We start from the raw sequence: 12,923 nt of genomic DNA on the forward strand, positions 1-12,923 counted from the left end.
CATTTGGTAATGGCAGTCACATGCTAATTCACTGTACAGAATGCAGAGAGTAAGTCTATAGATTAATTTATAATAATTTACTACATTTTAATCCAATGGAACCAAGTGGGGAAGAATTTCTCACTGGGAGGAAAAATGGACATTCCAGGGGGGTGGGGTGAGGGGGGGGTGAGGAAAGAGATAAGACCAAAACAGTAAAAGCATCCTTTGTGATGTAAAGCTGGTTATAGATATGATATAATTAATGGTTGCATGCATATTCACTTTTAAGTTGCGTTTCTTTAAGAATAAGGCCACAAATTGGTCCTCAAATAATTACCATTTTACAAAAAAAATAAAAATAAAAATAAAATATTTCTAAAATCCTGCAAGAATTTCCATAACATGGCTAGATTTCTTACTGTTGCATGTTAAAAAATTATTTAAAAGAATACTCTTGAATATAGACTTATCATTAAATAAAAGAATTCCCAAGGGGGGTGGGGATGAATTTCCCCCATTTGAAGTTTGGGGGAGGGAGGGGATTTTCAAAGATTTACTGGCACAAGAAACAGGGAAGTGAGCATGGAAGTGAAAAAGTTACTACATGACAGTATTGTGATACCAACTCTAACATATGGAAGTGAAGCTTGGACGCTGTTGGAAGGACACAAGTCAAGAGTGAAAGCAGTGGAAATGAGTTCTTTAAGAGGAGTCTTTGGAGTCACATGGAGAGACAGGCTGACGAATGAGGATATAAAGGAGCGTTGTGGTGTGGATGTGGATGTGATAGGAAGCGTTATGAGGAACACACTGAGGTGGTATAGCCATGTGGAGAGGATGGAGGGTGAAAGACTGACGAAGAGAGTGTATGTGAGTGAGGTGGAGAGGGGAAGAGGGAGGGGGAGGCTGAGGATGAGATGGAGGGATGGGGTGGAGAGGTACATGAGAGAGGGGGGTGTGAGTTGGGAGCAGGGCAGTGAAATGGCGGGGGACAGGGCAACTTGGAGGCAATTGGTTTGTGGCCACCTCAAACGGGATTGAGGTGTCTGGCAATAGATGGATAGATAGAAGTTTACTGTTCTTTCATATATTATAATACACAAGTTACCATTGTATTCTTATGTGTTTATCTTATTGTGGTGCCTTTTACATATATCAGAGCCACTCACATAGCAGGTATGGAAAACGTGGCAAAGCTGTACAGAAGTTCATGCTCCACCCAAACCGCCAGTTCAGAGTGGTACCACCATAGGTGACACAGAGACTATCTGCCTGTGGCCACCCTTTAAAGGATAAAGGTATCTGGCTATATAGACAGGCAGACAGAATGATATTCTATGCATATTATATGTAAACTAGGGATAACTGGTAAATCAGCTTCACAATTGGTGATGGAACTAAAATGTACTAATCAATTTTTCTATAATTTAATGTAAACTTGCACCCTTCAAACCAATGATATCTAGTGTTGATTTCTTCTTGCCGCCTCCAGACAATTTCATTCAAATTTGGGGGAAGACCTCATGCAGCGAATGGGTTAAAGAAAGCTAGCTACCATCTCCAGTTTGAAAAATCTTTACGAACAGGAATAAAACTGTCTGGAGACAAGAAGAATAAAAATCTAGTGTGTTCCATGAATGTGAGGACTGGGGAGGGCTAGGATTATGAGTGGAGAGTTGAGAGGAAGGATGAAACTGGAATGTACTGGTGTTGTGAAGAGAAAGGGTAAACTAAGATGGTTTGTGTATGCTGAGAGGATGGAGGATGACTATTGGGCGCAGAAGGTGAGAAGTGTGAAAGTCGGAGGTAGGGTTGTGAGGGGCAGACTGAAAAAGACCTGGGACGAGGTCATAAAGTGTGATGTCAGGGAGAAGGGACTGAATACAGGGGCTGCCAGAGATTCTGCAGCATGGAGAGCCACCATTAAGAGGCCTAGGCTGATGCATGCAGGCATGTTGGAGCCTTTATAAACTATGCAACAAAGAATAAAAACCACACTGGAGCACAGCATTAATGGCAAAAGAATAAAAAAAAAAACAGTGATCTATAGCAAGGATTTACTGTAACTGAAAAATTTACCCATTAGCTGTTATGATTTTCTGTAAGCCGAATAATGCTGAGGACCATAAGCTGAAACAATTCTTCAATCAAAAATGCTAATAGTGATTTTTTTTTTTTTTTTTTTTTTTTTTCCCTGGGTGTTTCAGACTTATGATCATAAAAAGACAGTCTACTGCTAGCCAAATTAAATACAGAATAATAAATTCACAGCCAAAGGGTTAAAAAAAAATTGGCTAAATGGCTGATTACTCAATGACTGCAATGAAACACTCACCTGCATGGGATTGAGTGGGCTGGGAAGACCAAAGAGTGTGGAGAGGGCAATGAGGCTGAGGGCTACCAGACTTGTGCTAACTTGGAACTGCACAAAGTTGGAAATGTTGTGGAAGATGCACTTACCCTCCTCAATGGCAGACCTATGAAAAAGTAGAATAGTCTACTGTATCAAAATTAGGGAATATTATTAAGAATATTAGCACTTTAACATGGCACAGGTTGTCATACTTTTGCATCAAATTTCACAATACTCAGTGGCAGCATAAGAAAATACTATGGCTATATATCCTTTCCAGAGGATTTTTTCCTGATTAGTACTATGTTCTTATGCTAATTATAAGGACTTCTTCAAGACTACCACCATAATTTATTATTAAACACATTTTACAACTTGGCATTCAAAATAAAGGTATGGCAATTTTAGGCGCAGTTAAAGTGAGTAAAGTACTGTATAAGGTTGGGGGAAAAAAAAAATGCTCTATGACCTGACATACCACAAATTTACCCCAAAACAAGATTTTTCAGCAATGAATTAACAAATAAACTAAGCAATTTTGCAAACTGTCACACAATGAAGTATATAAATGTACAGAGATAGGTCAGTTATCCAAGCTATATGGCGTGAAGAGATGCCCGAACCGTCCGAAATTATGATTAATCTGGCGGAAACAAAACATAAGTACTGTTAGACTGATTTATTTACCAGTAAATGTACACTTTAAGCAGCAGAAAGACCTTACCAATTCAATTCATATTCCCCCAGCTTGTTTCTGTATTTATTATTTTCTGTTTGGTAAATTACTTTTTCTTACTGGAAAATTTCCTCCCTGTTATTATTGTCATGTTCCTTATGCCATATCTAAGATTGTTCCAGCGCAATGGATGAAACTCAACATACACAAAGGTGGATTTTGTTTCCCAATTTCCCAACTGGAGGTCAGGTTAGGTTAAATTATTAGTTACACTTAAGCTAGGTTAGGCCAGGTTTAGTTAAACACTTAGGTTGGAATAGTCCCTTCCACCATTACTTTAACAAATCAAACATGAATTGTCACAGCAGAACAGCTAAAACAACAAGAAAAACGATTTAACAAGAACATTTATTTACCAACCCAGAAATACTGTAATCAGAAAAATATAACAGACTATCAGGAAGAATTGACTTGGTAAAGTGCTTTTACTGCTTAAAGCAGAGTGTACTGTATATTTATCCCACTAAATGGCCATGAGTTCAGAAATTTGCGTGCTCCCACAGCTGGCCTCAGGATCATTTTTTCAAAGTTTTAAAATCAATTTCTTTTTCTAACAGATGTGAAAAAGACTTGTCTGGTGCACCTGGCTTTTTCTTCCCCCTAAACCCATGTTGTGATTTGCTATGATTTGTGAAAGAATTAATAAAATTATGGAGCATGTTATATTAGCAAGTAAACATTGACGAAAACACCTGGGATGAAATGACCACCTGACTGCTTGGGATGGTAGAGGAGGGTCGTGTAAACATACCAGGGACCTTTGTTCCCTTCCCATAATTGTTCGCAGTTTCTTTGAGCTCGCACTAACTTAAAGTCACTGACACTGGTACAGTGAAGCATTGTTCATGGCTGGCAGCTGTGAAGGGGTTAATGGAATACATTACTGTTTGCATCAGTACTCTCTCCTTCACACATACACATAAGAACGATCAAAATTATGAGCAGTAAATATACACTTAACTTTATGGAGCAGAAATAACTATGTTCAGTTGGTCTGAAATGTGTTGGGAAGTGTGACATCGACTGAAGAATGTGGAACTGGATGCTAACTTACGAGAACACATGGGATGAAAGAGTCATTTTTTTCTGATCAGCAAATATTCTTCTTCCATTTTCATTTAGTTTTTGAAGACTCCAATATGCCTGGATGCGTTGGCCTGGTCACCTACTGGTGGCTCTCCATACTGCTTGATCTATGGCACCCTCCCTGTTCAGTCCCTTAACCCTGAGGTTTTATCCAGTCTAGTTTTAAACCTCTGGAAGTTTTTTTTGCATTCACCACCTCTTTGTCTAAGTCATTCCAAATGAGGAGTCTCGAGGACAAGGGGCGAATGCGCCACCCCCATCAAAAATGAGTTATGCATTTTTTCCGATAGATGGAAGCACTGAAAATCTCGTGGTGAAGAGCGTTTTCCGATTCCGACCCATGTGGGTTCAGAATTCTAGGTTCAATCTCCCTTGTTTTGCACACGTGGAGGGGAGGAGGAGGGCGGGGAGGGTCTGTGATTTCAGAGCGGTAGGGGCGAACGTCGGCATGCGCCCAGCCAATGGGCGAGCGGCTCCCTCTGTCAGAGTTAAAGGGCCGCCTCTCGGCCTATCAGACGCATGCTAGCACCCCTGCTAGTCATCCCCCTAAGCACGTGAGTGAAGCCTGGCATTGTTTACACTCCGCATTACTTTGAGATTACGAGTGAATTACTCGGTGTCAAATGCCTTCTTGAGGTCAAGATAGACACAATCTGCCCATCCCTCTCTCTTGTATGACATCTATTACCCTCCTATAGAAACTTAATAGGTTAATAACACAAGATCTTTCTTCCCTACAACCAAATTGTTGTCTTGGTGTTGTCACTTCATTTTCTTCTAAATACTTTATCTATCTTTTTCTAATAATTTTCTCATAGATTTTACAAACGACACTAGTAACTGATACAGGCCTATAATTGAGTGGATCTTCCCTATCTCCTCCCTTGAAGATTGGCACAATATTTACTCTTTTTCAGATGGCAACATTACAAATGACCCATGTGGGAAAGCAGATATCTTTGCCAGTATATTTGCCAGAAATTCTACCATAGAGAAAGTCAGCCAGAATGACCCTGTACTAGAACTTGACTCTCCTGAAATTGTTCCACTTAAAATATAGACATGGTATGTAATATCCATCCTAGACAATTTACCTACCAACAAAGCTCCAGGCCCAGATGGAATTCCTCCAATTCTTTTGAAAAGGCGTTCCCCAGAATCTACCTTTGTTCTAGCTAAATTATTTAGACAATGCATACGTACTTCTTCATTCCCTGATTCATGGAAAGAGGCCAATATCCACCCAACGCCAAAGAAAGGAAGTTCCTCTGACCCCTCTAATTACAGACCAATAGCTGTCACATCTTCTCTTGGTAAAGTATTTGAAATTTTAATTAATAAGCAAATAGTTAAACATCTTGAATCCAACAACTTAATTAGTGATAGACAATATGGTTTTCACCATGAATGATCCACCATTTACATACTCAATCACCTGAATCATACCATCCATCAATCAAACAACCTACATGGAGAAACTCATGCAGTAACCCTTGATATTTCTAAGGCTTTTGACAGAGTATGGCACCATTCCCTGCTGTCCAAACTCCCTTGCTATGGACTAACATCTTTTGGTCCTCTGCTTTCCTCGTATCTCAGCAACAGAAAAATATGAGTAAAAGTAGATGATGTATATTCCAATTTCCACTCAATTAATGTCGGCGTGCCACAGGGATCAGTTCTGGTGCCAACCCTGTTTCTGATTCATAAGAGTATTAATGATCTCTTATCTGTCACCCACAATCCCATCCATTCATATGCAAATGACTCAACACTTCACAGTTCACTCACACTCAAACACCCATTTACAAAGTCTAATATCTCTAACTGTCAACTCAGTACAGCCCTCTCCATAAATCAAGATTTATCTATGATCAATGAATGGGGACAAAACAACCCTGTCTCATTTAATACTAGTAAAACCAAATATATACAATTTACTAACAGACAGACATTGCCAGATTTGTATATTACCTTCAATGCTACTAATATTCCCATCTCCAAAAGCAATGAACTTCTTGGCATGTCACTTAACAATGCCTTCAGCTGGACCTCTCATGTCAGATCACTTGCCAAAACCGCCTCAAGAAACTTGGGTTATTGTACAGAGTCCGTAACTTCTTCACTGACGAGCAATTAGCTATAATTCATAAGAACATCATGTGTGCTCTCAGCCTGAATGTTGCTTACCCTTGTGGAATGGATGTGGAGGGGTTGCATTGAAACAACTAGACTAAATTCAGAACAATGCTGTTGGAATTATTAATAGCCCTGCTGTTATAAACTACCTCCCTTACAAGTAAGAAAGACTGTTGGCTCCCTTGCATATTTTACAAATATTTTTATGCCAAATGCTCAGATGAAGTTGTGTCCATTGTGCCACCTCTCTATGCCTTCCCTCGTGCTACAAGGGCATCTGGTAGCACTAATGACTGGAATGTCACCCAGCCATATTGCAGAACTTCTGCCTATCAGAATTCTTTCATTCCCTGAACCGCATCTCTCTGGAACTTGCTTCCCTAGAGTTGTTTCCCTCCAAACTTCAACCTACAGCTGTTCAAGTCCAACTGTTACAGATATTTTATGAATGGAGGACACCAGTAATCTGGTGTAAGGATTATTATTATTTTTTTTATTCATTTGTTTTTCTTTCCTCTGTTCTGCTTTAAAAAAAAAAAAAAAAAAAAAAAAAAAAAAAAAAAAAAAAGTCCATTTTCAAGAGAGCCCTTAATGATGACATATACAGGCCACACTAATTGGTCAGCACATTCCTTGAGGATCCATCCAGCCACACCATCTGATCCCATTGTTTTCCTCACATCCAAGTCCCTCATCAGCTGTAGCACCTCATTCATGTCAACTGAAATATTCGCCACTCTCATCATCCTGGGTTCCACTTCAGTTTCCCTAAATTCCTCTTCCAACACATACGCAGACTGCAGCTTGTTCATTATTTCGCACAATTCTTCTCTTTCATAAGTTTCATCTCCATCCCTCAATTGTATTGTACTGTCCTTAACTTTCATTTTACCATTTACAAGCCTATAAAATAGTCTAGGCTCTTTCTTACATTTAGTTACAATATCTTTTTTGTATTTCCTTTCTTCCTCTCTCCGCACCCTTACATATTCATTTTTTACCTGATTGTACTCCTCCCATGCCCTTTCACTATACCTTCTTTTCACTTTATTCCATGCTCTTTTTCTTCCCTCAAGTGCCATTCTACACCTGTTGATAAACTATTCTTTCATCCTTTCCACTGCTGTGGGGAATTTTGGGACATATTTACTGTACTAACTCCTGTTTTATATACTTCTATCAAAAACTAATATTTCTCATCGACATTTGTGACAGCATTCATTATACTCCAGTCTACATTTTGGACAATGTTCCTCTGGGAAGCAAAGTCTGCCCTCCCATAATTGTATCTATTTTCTCCGTGTTTTATATCTCTTTCTCCTTCCCTTACTCCCACCACCTCCATCTCAATAACCAGATTATCACTTTTACCACAGGGACATTGGTAGGTTATGTTCTTCACATTGTTCGGGTCCTTTGTGAATACCAAGTCAAGTCTTAATGGTTCATTGTATCCTCTAATTCTTGTATTTTCTTTCATTAATTGAGTTAACATGTTTTTCATCACCAATTCCATCAATTTAATTCCCGATGATTCCTCATTGTTCCCAGCATCCATACTTTTCCAATCAACTTCTCTTCCGTTAAAATTCCCATGATTATTATTCTATTTCTTCATTCAATTAACATCTTCAGCTTAATAATGGATTCTCTTATTAACTGTTCATAATCTTCTTTTGCCCATGCCCTAGTCTGGAGGGCATACAAAATATAATTACATCTATTTTTATCCATAACAGTCCTCTATTTCCATTCCCAAAAGTTCAGCCATGGTATATTCAATTTCAATACTTTTTGTTTTATGTCAGTACAGGTTAAAATCATATCACACCTCCCCCAAACTTGCTTTCTCTATCCTTCCTCCAAATATTATAACTGTTCCATCCAAATAATTTTGTATCAACATCTCGGGGCAATTTAGTCTCCACCAAGCAAACTATTTCAGGTTTCTTTTCATTTATATAGTCTTCAATTTCCCCTTTCTCAGATATTAATCCATCTACATTACTATACATGATTCACAGATTTACTGCCCTGGTTTTACCTATACTCATTCTTCTCTTTTTCATTTTCATATCCATCCCCCTTGTTTCCTTAACTTTTAGTTCCACATATACCACTTCCTTACTTTTATAGCCATCACCCTTCAAAAATATATATTTACAGTCTTCCTCTGTTCACCTGTCATTTTTTTCCCTTCCTTGCTCCATCAAAGATTTTTAAAATTCTCTTTCTTCTTCATTCAAATCTTTTCTTACTATAATATTTTCCATCCCTGCCTCTTTACTTACTTTCCAAGTCACTTAAAGTATGTCGTTTACTACACTTTCTGATGACTACTTAACTCTCACTGGTCTTGTTTCCCTTTTCTTATACAGCCCTATCCTCCTTATTTCCTCAATTTCTTTTTCCCACTTGCTTCCTTCAGGATCGATCTTGCCCAACATTTTCTCACTTGATTCAAGTCACTCTCGGGTCTCACAGATATAACCTTTTCTTCCTCCTCCCTTTTTCCCAATATTACCATACATCTGTTCCTTTCTACAGTTTCTCTCACTATTTTCTCTTTCTACTTCAATATTTTCACTACATTTCCTTCCATTTTTCTCTTGTTCATTTCCCTCTCTTCCTGAATTATTTCCCTTAAGCTGACCACTTCTTTTTGTTCTTCCTCCACATGTGCCCACTTTGTCTTTTGCTCTTCTAACACACTACTTACCTTCTCCAATTTGTTACTGCTCTCATCTAATTTTCTTATTAATATGATATTTTTTTGTTTCAAGTTCTCAATCTCCTGGCTTGCCGTCTCACTGACCTGTATCAGACTCTGTTTACTGTTTTTGGTATATTCAGGCATTTTTCTTGATACTAGATCCTCCACTTTCCTTTCTAGTTCACTAATTCTCATAATAAACATTTCAACTAAATCCATCATACTTGTTTCACTGTCAAATCCTGGAAATTCGGGTCCCTCAATGTTTACATTGTCGGCCATGTTTGATGGTTGTACTAACAGCTGTTATCGAGATTCCTAAGAACATTCACGTATACACAAATATTTACTGACAAAGGTTCTTTACATTTTTAGCAGACTATATTAAGACAATACAGTAATACCTCGATATACGATACCCCTAGATGTGATACCCCTGCTTACCAATGGGGGTTGAAATACAGTACCACCATACCCCGCCTAACGATGGCCAAACCCTGGTTTAACGATGGGTTTTGATTTTCTTTTTTTACCGATTTTGATGATATTTTAGACTAAAATTGTGTGTCTAGGTTCATTTATAAACTGCTTTTAGACTTAGATTAACGAGTTTTAGCCATAGGTGGGGTGAACATTGTCGTTTAGGGGTGTAGTTTACTAAGCTTAATTTTTTCCAGACTTATATTTGACGATTTTCAGAGTTTATTCGTTGCTTTCAGTGAATTATTTATAAGTGTTAGGCTTAGGCTGGCTTCCCTGACAGCAGTTAGGCCATTTAGATTGACTTTAAAATTGTTTTGGGGCTCATTTGGGTGGGGTTTGGACTTGGTTTGGGGTGAATCCCATGGCTGGTAAACGCTCCACATTACATGTTAATAGTACTTATTGACAGAGTTAGAGAAAGAACAGAGAAATTAGTTGGAGAAGAACAGGGAGGCTTTAGGAAGGGAAGAGGTTGTGAAGATCAGATATTCATTCTCAGATCTTTAGTGGAAAAGTTTCTAGAGAAGGGAAAGAAGTTGTATGCGGCTTTCATGGATTTGGAGAAAGCATATGACAGGGTGGATAGACAAGGATTGTGGAAAGTGTTAAGAATATATGGCGTAGATGGGAAGTTGTTGAATGCTGTGAAGAGTATGTACGATGGTGCGAAGGCTGCAGTGCGTGTGGATGGTGAACTAAGTGAATTTTTCTCTTTCTGTAGGAGAAAGTCTAAGCGAAGAGATCTGCTTTATCAGTAGAAGAAATACCTACAGAGCCATCAGTGCATAAAAGTGGAGGGAAGGATGATGAAGTAAAGTTGTTAGGATGGATTTTGGCAAGGCGCCAGAAGGAGCGAAAAGAACTCGAATTGGAGAGTTTAGGGCATACAGTTCGGATGAAATTATTTTTAGCAGAGCGAAGAACAGACTTAGCATGATGCTGAACAGAAACACAAAAATTATGAGATTCAGGGGTGGGTTGGCTCCAGTACCTTTTGCAGGCCTTCTTGCTGTGGACAACATTAGAACAAGCATGATTAAACCAAGGTTTCTTTGCCCGAGAGTATAACCTCCATAACACACATGGCACATTCAGATGGCTCTCAGTCAAAGAAGCAATATCATTCCAGGGAAAATCAAAGAAGTACTGCCTGAGGGCCTCCCAATCAGCAGCTCCAAAGTGCCACAACTGACATATCTTTGGAGGGTCAACAGGCCATACTGGAGTGACAGGACAGGTTATGGCAATAAGGTTGTGGTCGGAGGAGCCCAACAGAGAGGAAAGACTGACAATGTAAGCTGAAGACTTAGTTATATGGAAGAGGTCAAATATGTTGGAACTCTCTCCATGGCAGTCAGGGATACAGGTAGGGTGCTGAACAAGCTGTTCTAGGTCATTAAAGATAGAAAAGATGTAGGCTTGTTCACCAGGTGGATCAGTGAAAGGAGAGGAGAACCAAAGGGTGGTGGTGAACACTGAAATCTCCTAGAATGAAGATTTCAGAGAAAAGAGAAATGGATGGGATGTGTTCGATCGCAGAAGTAAGATAGTTGAAGAATTTTTCATAGTCAGTAGAATTAGGGGACAAATAAAAAACACAGATATATTTAGTCAGAGAGTGACAGGAAAGCCAAAGCCAGAGAGTCGAGAATTCAGAAGAATCAAGTTCAGGAAGATGAGAGCAAGATAAGTCGCTGCGTACATATACACAACAGTCACCTTTGGCTTTGAAATGAGTATAGAGAAAGTAGGAGGATACAGAGAAGGGTTTGCTATCAGTTGCATCTGACAGCTGTCTCAGCCAGGAAAAGAAGGTGAGGTTTAAAGGAGAAGTGGTGCTCAACAGAGAGAAAGTTGCAGGAAAGGCCACAAATGTTGCAGAAATGAAGAAGTGAGTCAAACAGTGGTTCCAGGCATCTCACTGGGTTGTCACCAGGAGTGGGGCAGGGTGGGTGCTGGGGACATAATTATGTGCCCCCACCCCCTAGACTCCGAGGCCTGATTAAGAGACACCATTTTGATTGATTTTTGAATAGGAAGTGTAGTGTGTAATCTGCATGTAGTCTGGTGTTGACAGTTCGAGAAACTTGTATTGGAGAGTATGCTGGCCTACTCTCTGTGTTACTGAAACACTGAAAAAGTTCAACAGAGGGGCATGGTCAGGAACTAGTCCCGACAGCTGATGAAACGGGAGCTCCAGCTCTCCATCATCAGCTTTCCATCCACCTTGGGAGTATCGCCCTGCTCGACTGGTGCTCCAGTCCTGGGGGTTTACTGTACCTTCTGGAACTCTCTCCATTACCTTCATTATCGAGGCCAAAAGTTTTATGCCTCTATATTTTCCTCTTTCCAGGGCATCAACCTTCCCCTTGTACACATTTACACTCGACCCTCAATTTCCCGGACTAAAAGAGGGGGAGAACAGTCCGGGAACTCCAAAGTCCAGGAGTCCCAAAAGTCCGGCCCCACATACAATTCCCCAGACTATTACCATACTTTGTCCGAATTCTCCAATACTGTCCGACAATTATTCTGATATTCTAGAGCATTCTGGAATGTAGGCTACCTAAACCAACATAACTAACATACACAGTACATAAAATAATAACAATGACACAATAACAATAATAATGACACAACAGCAGTATTTTGCTAGCTACAACCCTAAGAATGGTTGTTTAGACAGTTGTTGATGAGAATGTGGAGGCTATGAGAGAAGATCAGAAAGCTGAGGAAAAAGAGGAAAATGAACAAGGAATGGAACACAAGATTAGCCAACCACTCATCAGCTGACTGAGCTACAAACACGCAATCATCAAATGTGATCTTGATCTTGGACCGAATCAGCAATTTTAATTGGAATATATTTTAATCTTTACCACCATATAGGTTTGCACACTTAATTATTTGAAATTCAGTCAAAAATTTGCGCTTAATTATTAACAGAAAATCAGGATGCAGAGCGAAAATTTCTTAAAGTTAGCAGAAGTGTTTTGCCTCTAGCCTAACAAGTCACCTTGACAGATTTTTGTTTTGTATAAATATCAATTTACAATGCAGATACATTGTTTTGTACTCAAAATAAATATATATGTAAAACAGAAGTTTGTCAAGGCGTGCTGATGATCTGATGGGGAAATATCTCCTAACATCGGCCAACCACTCATCGGCTGACCGAGATACAAATACGGAATCATCAAATGTGCTCTCGATCTTGGACCGAATTGGCAATTTTAACTGGAAAATATTTTAATCTTTACCACTATATAGGTTTGCACACTGAATTATTTGAAATTCAGTCAAAAATTTGGGCTTAATTTAATTATTAATAAAAAATCAGGATTCAGAGTGAAATTTTCTTAAAGTTAGCAGAAGTGTTTTGCCTCCAGCCTAACAACTCACCTTGATGGACTTTTGTATATACTGTATAT

The 12,923-nt window shown here is 39.1% G+C and overlaps 1 protein-coding gene across 1 annotated transcript in view; it reads right to left on the minus strand.

Annotated features, from left to right (window-relative positions):
- LOC145403366 (calcium-transporting ATPase type 2C member 1-like) overlaps window positions 1-12,923 on the minus strand; it is a 33,129-nt gene that overhangs the window by 13,887 nt on the left and 6,319 nt on the right. The window contains exon 3 of the mRNA XM_080275152.1: window positions 2,318-2,459. Within this exon, the coding sequence (XP_080131278.1) occupies window positions 2,318-2,459 (142 nt within the window). The remainder of the gene's footprint in view (window positions 1-2,317; window positions 2,460-12,923) is intronic.

The sequence above is a fragment of the Coenobita brevimanus genome, chromosome 60, assembly GCF_032717465.1.
Source record: "Coenobita brevimanus isolate Jiangsu-jjx chromosome 60, ASM3271746v2, whole genome shotgun sequence".
In the NCBI taxonomy this organism is placed as follows: domain Eukaryota; kingdom Metazoa; phylum Arthropoda; class Malacostraca; order Decapoda; family Coenobitidae; genus Coenobita; species Coenobita brevimanus.